Genomic DNA, 18,446 nt, shown 5'->3' on the forward strand with positions numbered 1-18,446 from the left:
TTGTAGTGGGTGTGCTCCCGGCGCATGAGGAGCGGATCAGCCCTGCCCGGCCCCGCCGTCGGACCGGCGGAGCGCGGCGGCAGGCCTGCAGGCGGGCAGCGCGGTAATCTGGTGAAGTAACAACCCGCACGGCACGCCCGCACCGCTACAGCGCGCTTCGCCACGGCGTGGCATGGCATGGCGCGGCGGCTCCATGGATCCGTCGGCCAGGACAGACAGCGTCACCGGCACATGGATGAACAGCAGCACGGCCTCGTGGTCACAGGGGTCATGAGTGTCGGTTCCACGGAACAACCTCTAACGCAATACCGCCAGCCAATAAACGTCGACAAAACGACAGTGACTGCAACAACTTTAAGTGACATTACTCATACGTTTGAAAATTTACAGCGCAAAAACTTTCATGCGACATTGCTGATGATGCAAGAACGTCTACGCGGCATTGCTTCTAATACATAAGCTCACATACGACTAACCTTCTACGAGAAACACTTCTACGCGACGATATAACTCTGCGAAATGCTTCTGGTGCGAGAATTTCTACGCAACATTTCTTCCAGCGCAAGAATTTCTAGTGCATAACCTTCTGCGCAAGACAAGTGCAAATGCAAAACTTCTGCGCACCATTTCTTCTAACGCCAGCACTGCTAACGCATATACTTTCCCGCGGCAAAACAGGCAACTTAAGAAGGCTAGTAAAAAAAGAAAAGAAATTGGCTTCGTGCTGTAAGATAAAACGTAAAAAAGATGTTGTATCCCGTTGAATGTAAAACAAACATAATGCAATATACAATGTAAAACAAAGGTTGTGTGAAATATTCACCTCCACCTTACTTCGAACGCAAATGTTCTTGATGCGGAATCTTTAGATGACAAAAATTATAATGCAAGAGCCTTACAGCATATTCAGAATGACGGCAGTCTTGTTTAAAGCGCGGCCGTGACCAATCCAACGGTTCTGGGCTCACCGAACCCCGACTATTCTCACACTGACCATTCTGATACATTCGTACATGTCGAATAAAACTGATCCTAGAGGCAATTATAACTTAACTGTACTGAAGAGCTTTCGCCAAGCATACTTAGTTTTCCACCAAGCATTTTCAGCCACCTCTGCGGTCTATCTTAATTTGTGTTTGTCAGCCTTGGTCCTTACCATTGTATGCCACTTCAGTACCTTCGATTGCGCCTTTCTGATACGACCTCGTCCAACGCTGACGTCCCGCTCCGAGTTAAGCTTAAGTCACGGAAGAAAACAAATGTGTTTCTTTCCGTGAGAAGAAGCCAACCGTTTCTGGTTTTAAGACTAGGTCAACCGATGAAACCCAGGTCAGGTCAATGACCGCTACTGCCCGTCCGTCTTCCCTTCTGGTGATGAGGATCGTGCTCCTGCCAGCAAAAATATATCATCTCGGCTTCATATCTCTCGTCCAATGAACAGCAAACTGAATATGTTTCTATCGGCGTTAATTCGGTGTCGGCTGAGTAGAGGCCCTCAAGCATTAAGGAGCTGTATGCATGACCACCCTCTACCCGTTTTTTGTCCGCTGTACTCACCGGCTACCTGCCCGTTTGCATGCATCTTTTCGGCACCTAAGTAATAACATTTTGAAGAGTTTCCGGAACGTTTACAGCACACGTTGCGCTTTTACACATTGATAATGGTAAATGAAATGGAAACTGTGCAAGCATGACAAAAAGGGTACAAGTGTCAGAAGCACAGTGTCCTATTCAGTTCGGGAGAGAAGATTATCACCCTAGCTTGCGCTAAAGCCCTCCCCAGCTTTAGGAGGAAGAAAGTTGGTCAAAGCCGGAAAGAAGCACTGTTAGTGTGCTGTAAATTCTTGGCCGCCGAAATGATGCGTACATAACAATACACCAGACGAGCGCGAAAGTCCCAACAATCATTTCATACCATATACTTAAAGGGAATGTTCTACATTTGTATGGCGGTTGGAACTGAAATAGCCATCTTCCGGACATTTTGATGCAGTTCACGGACATGCCCTTTTTAAGACCCAAAACGCTCTGGTTCCTGAGTTACACGCCCGCAAAGTACGAAAAGGCTCATGTACAGACAACTTCAAAATCGCCTACCGATTAATGACGCTGTAGAAACGTCATTAGATCCCCGTGATATTACAGGCTGTTTTTTGTTTATGGTCAAAACAGCATGGCCGCTGATACATTCGCAAAGGCGATGATGCTGCACATGTGGTACAGTCCACGGAAAATGATAAGGTGTCAGTAAGATTTTGCTGCTGAATGCGTGTCGCGAAAAAATGCGTGAGCAATTTTGGGTTATGCGACACTCGTCGTGAACGGGTCATTTTTTTCTTATTTCTAGGCCACAGGTCAATGTTATACAAGAACGCCACTGTCTGCAAAAAAGAAGGGCACCCAAAAAATGGGTACTCTCCCGAAGTTACAGAAAAGAAGACGCCACAGCAAATCTGTCTTTTTTCTCCTTCTGGCGTTTTTTCTTCTTCTTCTAACGTATCTCTTACAGACAGCTCGGTTGGCGCTCTTCTGTACCCGAGCACAGAACCTTGCACGGATTTATGGGTTAGCGAGGCATTATTAAATTAGGGAAACATTACAGTAATTTTACATATATATATATATATATATATATATATATATATATATATATATTCATCTAAGTATTTCACACATATGGTACGACAAATTTAAATATTGAACAAAAAAATGTGCTTTACAAGAAGAAGCTCTTGAGCCGCATTACCATAAATCCCCGTTGGGACTTTGTTTCGAAGGGAGGTCACGGTGAAGTCCGGTGTTGTGACTGAAGATCTGTGCGGAAATTGTGAGAAAACCTGCAATTCGATAGTCCCGCGAGCTGTGCAAATGTGAGATTACATTTTTTTGACAAAAGAGTGAATCGGGGGCTCGAAACGCGTGTGATCACTGGTAGTGTGTGCCAGTGGCTCGTATTGGTACTGATGTGATAGGGAGTGTGCGTGCAAGGTTTGTTCTTCTGAGAGAGAACGTTGTTTTGGTATTCTTCAGTCTACTAACTCCCATAAAATGTGATGTATTGATGCCTGCTATATTAATGCCTATTGATAATGATGTCTGCCTCTAGCTGTATGTTTGTGTCTGAACAGGACAAAGGAATGCTGGCAAATTGAGAGAAACACTGACACGTTTATTGCAGGGGTGTACAAAGGCAAGTACTGGGGCTGGTACTGGTACTTCATTATGATTTTGCCAACATTGTGAACCTATTGAGGTGTTACAGCATGTAATTAATCCATTGCGTGCCATTTTATCAGCAATTCTTTTGGCAGTCCGGACTGGTGTGCGCAGCTCATTAATGGACATACTCAGTATAGGCTCACATTACATGGCTTTGTAAAATTGTGTTTTCCTAAACAATTATGAAAATAGAGCTTTATTGCTATTAATACACATTGTACTGTCTTCGCAAATATTGTATGCATGCGAGCATTGCTCCTGAGTGATCAATGTCGTAGTCACTGCAACTTGTCGGTGGTAGCTGGGTGCTGAGAAGGGTGGAAAAGTATTGCTGTTGGTGTCTTGGATAGCACTTAATAAAATGTTTATCATGAGCTTGGTGTGCACTGGCAGCTTCATCACTTCCTTGCATTTTGCCCATCCAACCATAACTACATGTACTTGTCTCCAGCCTTGTGCAAGGTCAGCATGTTTGCAGGGTCTTTCCACCACATATAAAATGTTCCCGTTATTTTTTAGTAAAGCAGCCTGATGGTTACACCATGTTGCATGACCATGGAAGTGAAAGATGTATTTGCAGCTTTCTCACCTGCGTTTTCTGGATTCCCGAAGCATACTGAGCAAGTGATGCCACTTATTGGTTGTCCGCTTTGCTGAAAGTGATTTGTATATTGTATCATGTGTTTTTGGTCAGTCGTATGTCAGATGGGAAGTCAATACAAAAGTGCATGCTTGACCCATCTTTTCATGCTGGAATTTATTATGAAAGCGGCATGGATTGCAGTAAAAAAAAACATATTGTTCATTATTCATTAACAACATGCTTTAAAAAAACATATTATTCATTTGTCCGTCCCGGTGGCTAAGTTGGTTAGAGCGTCTGCATTCCGACCCACTCATCCGTGGCGGGATGGGTTCGAGTCGCTTTAGGGCGCTCGCTATTTGCCCTTGGCAGGTATGGCCTGCGGCCGGTGGCAGCGGTCGCGCTAAAGGTCAGTTGACGTCAGAGGGCAGGACGGACCGTGCCGAGCATTGCGGCACGTTAAGCTTTCGCCACTAAATTCTGCCGTTGCCTGGAACTGCGCGATTGGATGATGGGGGTCAGGGCTCACACAACAAGCACTGCTTAGCGTGAGCGCTGATCCCAGAAATCCATCCATTCAAAGGATTCGTAACAATTTTTTTTTAATTATTTTAAAAAATAATGTCATGCCACAGAACAGCATTGAGATAAGGCCAAAATGAAGCTATTGACCAGTGCTAATAGGCAACGTACCACATTGGTTGAGTACTCTTTGTCAAGCCTATGATATAGCAGCTTATAATTTATGAATGACTGGTAAAAAGTTATTTAACAATGCCAAAGGGCTGTCTACGGCAAGAATGCTGTTACACTACAATGGTTATATCAGTGTTAACTATTAATTGCATGAACAATCCGAAGCAAAAAACCGTTCTTGGTAGCCCAACCTTACCACCATTACCGTAGCAATAGCAATGCTTTGACAATCTATACATGGTAACGGTACAAAATTATTAATTTTCCCATGACATCAAATTTCCAGTTACAAACAATAAAGATCATGCTACAAATTTATTAATTTTGGCACGACACCCAATTTCCAGTTACAAAGAATAAGGACGGTGACAACTGTACGCACCACATGATATCAATGTCAGGACTACAGCACTGCGCAACGATGGGTCGACGATAAAGTATTGACAAAATAATCAACAGCATAGCAACAGCAGCAGCAGCACAGCATATCGTGCTTTGATATTAATAATCTGCCATAAAAGCTGGCGATCGCTATGTCGCGCAAGTCAAACAGTTCACGAACGCTTTTCTTACGGTCAGCACCAATACAAAAAATCTACAAATAACCCACCCACCAATCCGCCCCCCGACACAGCCCCGCGACGAGAATGGCCGCTTGGCGTCAGCGCCATTCCCTATTTTTTAGATATTCTTTAGGTCTGGCTGCCAGATGCTGCCAGGTTTTGCTGTCGTCACAAGCCCACTTCATGGCGCCATCAAACAATGACGTAATGGGGCCCTTTTTATAAACGCTGAAGTTTGGCTATTTAGCGTCGTCCTTGAACTTTGAAAGCTTATCAGTAGTTACAAGGAAGCATTTGCCATCATATATGATGCCTAACTCAATACCTTCAAACGTGGAACATCCCCTTTAATGTTTGGCAAACGTCTCACCCAAACAAAAACTTATGCAGGTACTTCTTACGACCTATATCCAACTCAGCCCGTTCCCCATATCACATGGGTGCCGTTGGGTTTATCCAGCCCGTGAAATTGGCTACAGGTGAGGAGACCGCGCAATTTTTTGTCCGTTTCCATGTGAAAGTTACTACCGAACTGGTTAGGATTTGCGCTGGTGTCTGTAGACTAAACTGAATAGCTCGGTCCCTTATCAGTCGATGGAAGCCAAACGTGCAAATACACCGCTAAAATCATTTGGGACCTGCACACAAAAAATGACCAAACAGTTTAGGTTTTTATTCAGTCCTGTGGTACTGAAAAATGAGCAGCTCAGTGCCCTCACTAGAGACCAGATAGTTTGAGTTCCATGTCACGTTGCTTCGCTTCTCCCAGTTTGCTCAGTTGGCTGGTACCAAGCCCCCGCATTACTGCATTCTGGTTAGCGCTACTGTGACGTCATCATGGGACTAAGTCATATAGCACCAATGCTATGGCGGCGTGGAAACGCTGTTCGTTGCGGGCTGGTTTAAACACAAATATATTTATAAGCCGAATCGTTTTTGACCTAGCACGTTTCATGAAACATTTCCAGCTGAGAAAGAACGTCGGTTTGCAACAGAGCTACAAATTTATTGCTGAAATGCGCTTTCAGCCAGCCCCCGACAGACAGCTGGGGATACATTCTTTTTCAGTGGTCTATCCCGAATAACTCTAGCCGGAAGTGCTTAGAAACAGTCTGTGTAAAAGAGTACGACATACAGCAACAACGACAACATGGGATGGAGATGAGATACGGCGGGCCAGACGGGCTCGCAGCACCCTGGGACGCGCTTCGAGAAATTGGAATGCCCATCCTGTAGCCTAAGGGGGAGCGTTATTAGGATGGATGCAGGGCTGGCCTGCCCTTATGGGCGAAGTGTGTGGTGAACCCCGGGGGCTGAAATACAGTGCGTGTCATTTGAGTTGAAAAACTAAAGTGTCCTACAAAATGGGCCGATTTCTGGCAAGTTTCGACATTTCTGCCAGCCAAAGAGTTGAGGTACATATCTCAGCTCCGAAATAGTCTAATAGGGGTACTTAAGGGTGGTGGCGGTATTATTATCTGTGCACCATTTTTATTTAATAAATCCAAAATTATACATTTGCAAGTTAACCAACACCTAGGAAGATCATAGCACAGCAACAGTGAAATTCTTGGCACCTGCCCTCCTCTTATTACCTTATTTTCACATTTCACGGTACTGATGTGCGAAAAATATATGGGCAGCCATTGCCCATTAATCAATTCCATGCAACCATTATATTATATTTTTATTTACACGTGAATATTCCTTTTACAAAAACGCATCACATATAGATGTTCACGCGCGTTACCCTCGACGAATATAGTGTGGGTGATGCAACTAGAAAACGTGGTTTAGTAGGATCTATTTTGCAATCCGATCCTAGTATTGATTTGCCCTTAGCAGGCTTAAAATGCAGAATTATTATATCTATTCACATAACATTAAAATACGTGTGTAGAAACGGGTTAACGTTCAATTCAATGGTGAAATCATTGTTTTTATCACGGGTCTAGTATCTACCAACCTTTTCGTAGCACCAATAAAAAACCATACTGCGGGCTACCAAACTTAAGTCCCATGGTGACGTCACGTCTGCGTATCCTCTAGTAGCCTTGGTTGGTACGCCCACCTTCTGATTCACCCGTCCGTGGCGGGGTGGATGAGAACTGCTTTAGGCGATCGCTCTTTGTCCCTGACTAGGATGGTTTGCGGCCGGTGGCATCGGCAGCGCAAAATATCAATGGCGTCAGAGGGCACGTCGAGCCGTGCCGAGAACTGCGGCACATCCAGCTTTGCCCAAAATTCTGCCGTTGACTCAGAATTTCACAACTGAATGTCAGGTAAAGGACTCGCGTACCACATACTGCTTCGTGTGTGAGTGCTGGTCTTAGATATGCATCCAACTGCAACGTGTGGACCGCATTTCAAACGAAAATGAGTGTAAACTACTCAGCATTCAGTCCATGTCTGTACAAAAAAACATGCGCAATCTCCGACTACACAACCGATAGGTTAATGAGCAAAGCCTGATCGGCTGGACCGGTCGGTTACCAAGTGCTTGGATGCTGCATACACCAATCAGTTACTGATCTACGACCAGCGGTCAAATCGAGTGCTATGGAGCTAAAGCTGATCAGCTGCGGAGGAGACATGTCTACTTTGATGACTGAGATGACGTCTCTTTATTCAGCAGCTGTGATCATGCTACACGCTGTCTAAGGTAAACGAATGTGTAAGTACCCATATTTAAAGCCATGTGTTTCCGAATGCGTGGAGTTATTGAGACAGACCAATAAAGAAGAACCTATTCATACCACAGTTGTTTTGCGCTCTTCCCCTACAGGCACACATATGTTGCAAATTTGGAAATACACAGGCGTGTGCAATGCATTCATGCGTTCATCGCCATAGAGGTAGACCAATGTTGTCGAGCATAGGTATGTAATAAAGGTATTTTCGTCTAGGATTTTGAGCATTGCAAGCGTTCGCACTATAAACAATGTTGCATCAAGCCATATCTTGGGAACGCTACCGTACAAAGCATTCGTGTTGGAAGCACTGTCGGGTACCTAAATACTGGCCGTCCTGGTTGACCGAGGCACCACCTCATGGTGAAGGGGTCTGTGGAGCGCACCGAAGAAGGGCACACTAATTCCTAGTGTCGCACCATTATGACCGCAGGGAACGTGAAGACACAGCCAGCGGTGAGCACCGAGGCCGGGCGGTGGGTCGCACGGGTGGGACGGCTGCTTACCAACCGCGAGATTATGGGTTCACCGCCTGAGGCAATCAAACGTTTTCAATACTGGGATAAGTGTACCTTCATGCATGGCTACGCACCTGACATGCTTAGGCTCCTCTTAGGATAACATATCATCTAACAATGGCGGGAAAACTGAACTAACTGAACCTTGCGCGTAAATTGGCACCAATGACAAGGATAATGATAACTGTATTTGCAGCATTCTTTTTCCACTTCCCCTCCAACATTACATTAGGCGTGAGGGACATCGCCGATGTGCTGATTAACCCTGGCACGGCTTAATTGTCATTTATATATATATATATATACATATATATATATATATAAACTAAACATATTAATTATATATTAATTGAATTAATTAAATTGATTTCAAACGGTATGTCTTGCGAGAACTGCGACGAGAAGAAGCACCAGATGAAATCCGTTTAGACATCTGGAGAGTGCATGGCAAGCGCGGACATATCCAGCCTCTATGCCGCTCCCCAGCTATCCGCGCTGTTTTGGCCAAGTGACCTCGCATTCACTCTCGCGGGCGCAGTGAGCTTAACCAGCTGTCGGTCCAGGCTTCAAATGGCCGTCAAACACAGATTGGCCCTGTATTGACGGTCTGTCGAGTGGCAAACCTTGTATGATCCAAGTGAAACGATGAAAGTATGCGACGAGCTGGCGCCACGCTGACAGCGTTGGCGAGTCAGACCCGTGGCCCCTACGTACTAATACCTCCGATTCAATCTGGTTGTGGGTAATGCGTCTTGACCAGAAGACTCAACAGGTGAGTGATAAGCTATGCATTCAGAATAGGATCCGAGTCACGGCTATGGTTTGAACTGGAGGCGTACCTGTCGGCTTTAGCGACGGCATGTACGCTTCAAAGGGTCGGTTGAACAAAGGATACGTGTTTCCAGCTTTTCCCTGTATTTTGCAAATATCTCCTGATTGCCAAGTAATTGTCTGCTTCAAGATTTAACGGCGACTACATCCGGTAATTGCCCAGGTTAAGCCAACTCCTCGCCCCACCCTGCCTCGCTCCCTCACCTCTCTCGCCTTGTCCTTTTTGGATTTGCAGTGTCAAGCACTGCTAGCTGTGAGTTACTCCTACCAAAGTTCTTGCCAGCGCCTGTCAGCTTAAATAATAAAGCATAAGATAACATGTAGAATTCTGTTGAAACACTGCAATGATCTGTCAAACAGTTTATCCGCCCTAAAACGCATGTCTTGCTACAATCACCATTACTAGTTAAGCAAAGCCTATGCTGGGTTTTAAGGTGTGCTCCCGCACCTTAACAGCAGCTTGCAATTTTTTACCCAGAACCGGTTATAGGATTGAGTTAGGAATCACGAGACTCTCCATTCAATGAAGGTTAGAATCCCTGGCAGTTACCTGATATCGAGAGAAAAGAACTTTGCTAACAGAAATAGTGATCTTGCTACTGTCTCCGTCAAACGTGATGCGGCACCTGCTTGGTGTCAAGATAAACATGCGGTACACTCACAATAATGCATATGGCGCTGGCATTTCGTAGGCGTGAAGCAGTGAGCAGAGCCTGTCTTAATGCAAACCAACCAGAAACCTTCATTTAAGTCGGTTGATCAGGCACAGCCAGTTTTAACTTTGACGAGTCTAATCTAATGACATCCACATTCAGCTTCATGCGATTTTGACGATGTGTTGCAATTTTTCAGCCATTTCCATGTATTTTGTGAACTATGTTTTTTTCTGCAACATTCGAATCTGTCCCCACGTAAACCACTATTGTTTATTAAAGAGACATAGGAGGCCAACAAATTGAAGAAAAAAATTGGACATGGATCCCAGGCCGGCAAGGATCTCAACCACCCGACGTTTCATCGACGCTGGATCGACATAACTCTGCTAAGAGCAAATGGGCACCGCATTGGCACAAATATGCTTCACCGCGCGCGGCAGAGCATGCGCATTTTGGCGCAAACCACTATAAGGCGCAAACCACTGGTACACCGGTGTCAGGCTAGTTTAGGATAAACTACTAATCACAAGAACTAAATAAGGGCTTGATCCGACCGCATGGCGGTCGAGAATGCCATCTACAAGTCATCTAGCCAGCTCAACACCGTCCAATGAATATGGACGCCAGTAATCCACCGGGGATCCGGCAATGTCGCTTGAAGAAAATAGCGTAAGACAAGAGTTGCTAAGCTCTGGATCGAGAAAAATTTTACCAGGAAAATCACACAAGCGTGGAGCACAATCTACCGTGGTAAACATGAACCTAAAATGCTGACATGATCACCTTGCTGACATACAGTACAAACGCACGCAAACACAAATATATTCACTTTTTACGCCGACAGCCTCGCGCGCCCTCAAATATTTTGAAGGTGAGTTTTGTTATTGTTTGGAATTTACATCATAGGTGATGACGACTAAGGTGACGTGCCCAAAAGCCCCCATTGGCCGCAGTAGCGCCAGATAGGAAAAACCTGCACCGGACGGTATGTGTTCGGCAGAGTGTGTGCGCATCAAATATGTGTACGCATGTGTGCAGTTGGCCATGGGCGCTCGAGCGCAACCCATGGCTCCGCCTGCGTTGGACTATTAAATACTGAGGAGAAAGACCCCAGAAAGAGGAGCGGGCGAAGTTGCGACACCAACTGCTCCCTGTAGTAAAATGTACTGTTGACGAATTGCTCCCAAAAATCCGCACCGTCCAGCCTATAGATGTGGCAGTAACTGAACTGGGAGTGGCCACTGTGGCCACTCTCAAAACCGTTATGGTATGCAAATGGAGGCCTTAACTCAGAGAAGTTGACGCGTTATCACTGCACACACGTACAGCTCAGTTCACTGGGACCAATATCTTAACAAAATGATTGCGCTTTACATAATGGTTCGGTCACGGTCAATACAAACGTAAACCACTAAAGTTGTCAAGCGTGGTCACACTCACTACAAGGCCAAAAGTTTTCCACTGAAAGCGATTGGTGAATTACCACGCGAAGACCATATCGATGAATGTCTGCCAGCCAAGCTCTCATGAAAAAGGACTTTCCAATCCATTAGTGAGACAAATTGGTACGAGCCAATGTAAGTGCTCGGTCATATTAGTTAGGTTTTGATATCCGCACAATGATGATGAATCCCTTTCACGCTTTTATCAACCCGCCCGCCCAAAAGTACACATATTCATTAGTTTCAACTCGGCTATTGCATCATAAGTAAAAACAGTGCACTTGATGCTATCTTTGTTCAAGGTGCATCCATTTTGATGTTGTACAGTCAGAGTGGACAAGTGAGAAGTAAAACGTGTAACACGCGCTCTCCACAGCGTGCTGTATGACGCACAATGTGGCGCATGGCGCGTGGCGCGTGTCATGTAGCGCGCAAGCTTTTCAACAAGTCATGCGGGTCTCTAGTTAGGAGAGATGTACTTTGGACGACCACGTGATCCGCCCCGCCTTGTGAGACCTGTCCGCCATGCGCCCAAAGCCACGGCCGCGTGCCGTGCACTTGAGTCTCTTCGGCTGCACCGCAGCGCAGGCTAGCGAACCGCATGAGCTGCAATAGCATCTCAGCATCGACGTCAATCTACCCCTGGCCGGGAATAGCCCCTGCCAACACGTGACCCAGGCACTCACCGACGCCGACTTTGATGAAGTGTTGCTCGCGCCGACAGCAGACGTCCAGGGCGGCGTCGGCGGCGTCTATTTCCAGGTGCGGGGGCGCGGCGGCGGCGGCGACGGCGCCGACGGCGCGGGGGGGCCGCACCACTTCCAATCGCGAGCAGCAGGAGCGGCGCGAGCCGGACGCAAGCGGGCCGCGCGGGCCGACACATGGCGACGGACAGACTGCGCGGCACCGGCGGCCCGGCTCCAGTTACCCTTTGCCGGCGGGCGGCCGGCAGACAAGGCCGCTGACAGCGGCGCCGTCGCCACCTGCAGCCGTCATTGGCTGGTGTCGGCGGCGGCAGGCCCGGGGCGCTGCGGCGGCGCGAGCTACCTCACACAGCGCCGGCCCCGTGCCGGGCCGCAGCGGCGCCGCGCGAGGCGTACCGCTGATGGGCGCCGCTCAGAGCTATCGCCGGTGCGTGCCGCAGTGGCAGCAGCCCTCTCTAGCTCTGCAGTCTGGTGGCGCGTGCGGCTGCCTTGCGTTATGTTACGGGGTCTGTCGACTGAAGATGATTCGAAACTGCAAACTGAACGGCGTAAACTCAAAGCTTCCTAAAGACGGGGTAGATATCTAGACCAAAGTATGTGTAGCTAAGCCTACTTTGCGCAAAGCTATTCGCACGCGCGCGGTAGAGGACATCTGATATCATGTGCGGTGGAGTGTGCGGGGGAGGGGGGAATTCGTCCTCTGTACCATTTCAAGAACTGAAAGAGGTAGAGTGAGGACACTCACATAGTAGGTGGGTACTGGAAGGAGCTTTGTTCTGTGAAAAATTATTGACCATAGGACAACGTCTTGGTGGTCAAATGAAGTCAACCACGTCAAATTCGAAGCATTTTTCGTGGGCCGGCTCGGGGTACGTGATAATCGCCGCGGCTTAATTTCAGTGTACCGATTGAGTGGAGGCATACATGCATAGCCATATATATATATATATATATATATATATATATATATATATATATATATATATCTCTCTCTCTCTCTCTCTCTCTCTCTCTCTCTCTCTCTCTCTCTCTCTCTCTCTCTCTCTCTCTCTCTCTCTCTCTCTCTCTCTCTCTCTCTCTGTATATTTGGAAAATAACTATATATGCATACACATCAACTTAGGACGCGGGATATTCTTTGTACATATTTTGTTAAAAATCACAGCGGACTCAGCATTGATGATCTTTTCTATGTTTTCTCAATAAATATGATGACGGTTTTTGCCTCTTCTCGATGTACGGTTAAACTTTCAGAGGATATCCGCATCAGACATTTCTGAAAACACCATGCGTGCGATGTCGAGGCCGTGCACCACCAAGGTGCACGTCCTATGCCATAAAGGGAAGATGTTTACCAAACAGATGGTATTGCAATGGGTTCACCGTTGGGTGTCCTGTTTGCCCAAGCCGGTTGAGCAAGAATTTCTTATCGGTGATGTCATTAAGTCTCGTATGCACGTTCGATATGTCGATGGTATTTTAGTAAGCATCAAAGATCTTGCCGCTCTGAACACGTTGAAAGCCAAACTAGAACTTGAATCAGGCCTCAATTTTACCATCGAGGTGAGTTTTCGGAAGGTAATAATATTTTTTTGGACGCATTAATCAACGCTTCAAACAAAACCTTTGCAACCAGCGTCCACTGAGAACCTGCTGACGCCGGCAAATGCCTGAACGGGGAGAGCATGTGTCCCGACAGGTACATCAGTGTTATACGGGTTCCAGATGTAACACCCGTCAATTGGCTCTCAATCAATGCTGTGCAAGTTACGATGATGCAATTGATACGTAGACAATGACGTATTAATATACGTCATCGTCATTTACCCCAATCAATGACGTATTAATATATGCATTAATATTTACTTAACAGATAAATTAGGCTGTCTGGAGCAGCTCTTCCACCTAAAATGATACTAATGGTTAAAAGTGATCTTATTTCGTCATGTCCAATGCTCCACTTCAATACCCTCAAGTGAATAATGCTCCCTTAAGGCTTCTGCACGCATGTTGGTGCTAAGCTGTTAAAGATAATGGCACAGTAGACAAACGGGTTTCGGTATTTCCGGAGCAAGTGTTTGGGTATGTTAACTACCAAATGGACATTTAGCATCTGATCTGGTATCACGCTGTTTACTTTAAAAGAGGCAAAGCGAGTTGTGGCGAACTACGACTGGTGATGTTGGAATCCAAATCGCCATATTTTACGTACGTGAAATGCATTTGCGAGGAACACTATTCACATAGATAAAACAGCAGGAATAACATAATCCTTCGGAAAAACAGGATAATGGAGATAAAGATGCTTTAAGATTTTGGCAACATGCCTCTATCAGAACAACAGCAGAATAATTTTCTGATTTCGTTTCGATAGAAGCACATTACCGAAATATCAACACATATATATCTCCATTCTCCTGTTTTTTCCCACGAATAAGTCTACTACTGCCGTACTGCTATATTTTACTTTGGCGCGTGCTCTTTTGCGTGATGTTCCCTTATTTTGCATCGTGCCACCCAGCATATGAGTCTCTTTACAAATCATCGATTGCCAACTCAAATATTTTCTGCAATGAGGAAGGGCAATGTGTAATATGTGTTGCCTGTCAGGTTATGGACTCATCAAATACAGGTTTAACCGTAACTAACGGAAGCGACACTGCGTGTTGATCAAATTGCGCACAAATATATTTTCTCAAACAGTAGTAAATAAGGCACAACAAGATTAGTTGGCGCAATTTATGTCTGCGGGCAACAATTATTTCCGTGCGCATTCCACTCATTTTTTTTCGCAATGTAGAACGAGCCAGTCGTGGTTCACCATATCTTGGGTAAACACAAGGGAGGGCAGCATCTGTGCTGTACATTTCAAGCGTATCACGATAACGTGAGATGAAACGCCCGCTGCTGAGTGCTGTTCAGGACGCTATGTTTCGAGCGTGCCGCCCTCCTGCTGCATGGAAGTAACCACATGACCTCAGTCATGCACACACAACGTTGCTGTTGTACCATATCTTGGCTTGGCACTTTGTGGGGGGGGGGGAGGTTGTATAATTACATTATAAGATACGAAACCACTGTATTATTCCATGTGTAGAAGATTGGGACAACTATTGCAAAAATGACAGGTGAAGCCATGGGAATTATGGTCGAAAAGATGCACGTTGCATCAGTTTATGTTCTCTCGGAGCTGCAGACTGAGCTTCAGCATGATGTGAACGTTGGAAAGCTGACGACTTCTTCATACAAGGAACTCCAGTTCGAGAAGCGCATATTTCTTTCCTTACGGGCTGTCTTTCAGGGCATGGGCTTGATGTTACATTTACGTCAGAAAAGCATCAGCATAAATCAACGTCTTCAAAAAGTATTGGCAAATCCTGCGTTTGCCCTGCCAGGGGGATATCTCGTTGCGAAAAATGTAATTATTACTTTTCAAGCACAGTAGGTTTAACACGCGGCCGGGTGGCCGGTTGGATGCCCTTCGCTCTGGTGGGGGTCAATTTGACCCCCTGAGGTCTCACGAACTAAGAGAGCCAGAGACATAAAATTCACAAGGTGCATTGCCTTGTACCTGAGCTCACTAAGGTCAACGCTTGTGTTTCCCAGGTCATGAAATTCGGTCACATAAGGTCAAACAAGGTCAAACCCCAAGTTGGTCTCCAAAGTGCCCTGCGAACCTAGACACCTGTTCGAGGCAAAACGTCACATGCTCTTTTCAGGTCAGTGACCATGTCTGACCTTTCGAAGTTCATGGTGGCCAAAATCATGCAAGACTGCTTTGAGCTTCTCATTTGAATAAGCGATAAATATCACGTTAAGCAGCATGTTCCTAAAAACAAAATGTTCACCCGGGTAAAATTTTCACATGGGTCAGTAAACTATTCTGACCTTTGAGAAGTCCATGGAAGATGTACAATGCGGTTCCTGTTATGAGTAAATTTGAAATGAGCATAAAAACTGCCCCGTACAGCAAGCCCTAGAGTAATAAAACATATTCGTTTGACCTTGATCTGACCTTCAAACTGACCTTAGGTCAATTGAATGTGTCTATTCAATCACTGCGTTACCTAAGTGTCTCAGCGATGCGTAGCTGCGTCTAACCCTTCGTTGTTGCATCAGATTGAACGATTCCCTAGAAATTCGCAGAACCGACTTGACAGAATCCGTGGCCTGACTTTGGCCTGCCGTAGTTCAGTTACCTTACAAGGTACACCTAAATGTTTAATGCCAAACGATCCTTTTTTCAATTGTCTACAATGTAAAATTTGGTGCGGCTGCGTCGCGCCGTTCGGAAACCATTCTGGAAAAACCTCCAGGGATCAATTTGACCTCCACCCGAGCGCGTGTGAAGGAAAATACCGCACGGTAGGATAATATAGCAAGATGAGTGGATATAGAGGCAGCAGCCAGCATGCATTTCTCATTTTGCTGGCAATGTTGTACTTACAAACCAGACAACACCTGATACTTAAAGTGTTTCATACTAGACTTAAAGTTGATATGATACGCGTTTTGCTTGATGAGGTTTGCGTTTATCCCCAGTGAGAAATGTGATGACAGAAGTCATGTTATTCGCCATGTTTTGCATGGCTGCAGGTTGAGTTTGAAACTATCCACTTACAGACAGCTCCGCTAAATCCAGGTCAGGCTTTGAACTCATCTTAAAACTTTTAAAGTTTCAAAGTGAATCCTGATACGACATCACATGTTTTAAGAAATAGTCCTCACTGACAACGATCTCCCAGAAAAATCCCATGTCAGCCCAAGATCACATAGCATTTTTCAGAAACAAAACTTTCCAAAAGATCCAGCAACTTAAAGGGCCTTTTAAAGCGATTTCAAAAAGTTGATGGATCTTGGAAGGTCTTAGACTCATATCTTAGAGAACCGATTCCGGAAGATTTGGGGGGGGGGGAGATCTTGGTACATGGCTATCTGTGATGCAATTAGTGCCCCTACGTCAACAAAACCATATGAAATATAGCCTGGCTACAAGCCACGGATGATGTAAACAGGTCTCACATTCACAACGGCTTTTTGTAGAATATGATCGGGTGTTCAGAAAACCGCTTAAAACCAGGCCACCTGAACAGGGCGTCAGGAACATCAAAGAAAATCCGCTAATGAAATCTGCCAAGCTTTGCTTCGTTGGGTGTGTCTGGCTTTACTTGCCCTGAAACCATTGCATCATACTGTGCGAAGTTAGACCATTTGGTCTTCGCTCTGTCTCTGTGCATAATCTATATAGCAGGCGTGTGACACAGGTACACACACACACACACTCACACACACATATATATATATATATATATATATATATATATATATATATATATATATATTTGAGTTAGCAACAAATGTTTCCTTCGCTTACCCCCGTGTTCTACAGCTTGGTCATGTTAAAACGCTGCATCCATTCAACAAGACACGTCTTTCAATTAAAAAAACGAACATGTGCAATAACTTTGTCTAGTAGGCTGAGAGTCAAGCAAATCACTCCACGAAATATCTGCAGCACCCGCGTGCCAGAGACACATACTATCGTGAATCCAAATGAACTACATACCTGTCGCAGTCATCATCCCTACCAAGTGCACTCTGCATCAGATGAGGCGCGCCCTCCAGGAAGCTTACAGAATACCAAAGGCACCCGCATGGGATTGGTCGCAGTAGATCCGGGTATAGTAGGTCTCCGGTACGATGTATTACCGGGCTCTGAAGTCATCCTAAGGCGAACACGGGATCGGGCAATTTTCCTGGTGAAGAACGTCGTGGCTAGAGCACTTCACTGATTGCATATATCCGCGGATTACTAATTTGACAACGGATCGGACTGGATCGGACTACACCTTTTCATCATCACATGGATTGCAGCTCCGATTATGGCAAGGATTTAACGGAATGAGGCCCAATAATCATCCTTGTGCTACGAGGGAAGGCCTAACGGCCTCACCCTTACTCCCCTGAATTATTATTTTTTGAAAAACTGGGTGACCATTAAAGAGAAAATGCTTATTCGAATAGCTGCTGGTGTATGACATAGGTGCTGGCTCACTATCCTGCCAATGTTAAGCACTTCTCTCCAAATGGTTCGTGACTTACGAATTTATAAAGATGATGTTGGCCAGGCGCTTTGACAAATCGGCCATTACTGTTCATTTGTTGGCATATGGAACATCTCGCTTGTGTTATTTTAAAAATGTAATCAGTTTTGATAGCGATCCCGGTTGTGTCTGGAGTTTAGGAGTCAGATCATCTGGGGTCAAGCTAGGTCAGACCTGTCCAACTACCTTTTTATTTGGGACTTATGGCACCTACACATACCATCATGCTTTATCGTAATCCGCCGCATCAACGTCATTTGGACAAGCACTGTGAGAGCAGTTGTAGCGAATTATTTGTTCAAGTTCACGCCGGGTCAGATATTTGAAAAGCAGGTACTTAAGTACCGACAAGCATAGTTTGCGCAGTGGATTATGCAATGCTGTATTGATGGACGTGCTTAATTGGTGATGGCTTATTTTTCAACGCGCTTTGACCATGG

General features: G+C 45.6%; 1 protein-coding gene across 1 annotated transcript in view; it reads right to left on the bottom strand.

Moving 5' to 3' along the window:
- Positions 1-18,446, bottom strand: part of LOC119101589 (uncharacterized) — an 86,545-nt gene that overhangs the window by 30,903 nt on the left and 37,196 nt on the right. The window contains exon 2 of the mRNA XM_037224941.1: positions 11,885-12,016. Coding sequence (XP_037080836.1) covers positions 11,885-12,016 — 132 coding nt within the window. The remainder of the gene's footprint in view (positions 1-11,884; positions 12,017-18,446) is intronic.

Source organism: Pollicipes pollicipes, unplaced genomic scaffold, assembly GCF_011947565.3.
Source record: "Pollicipes pollicipes isolate AB1234 unplaced genomic scaffold, Ppol_2.1 Scaffold_2555;HRSCAF=2994_pilon_pilon_pilon, whole genome shotgun sequence".
NCBI classification, from domain to species: Eukaryota; Metazoa; Arthropoda; class Thecostraca; order Pollicipedomorpha; family Pollicipedidae; genus Pollicipes; species Pollicipes pollicipes.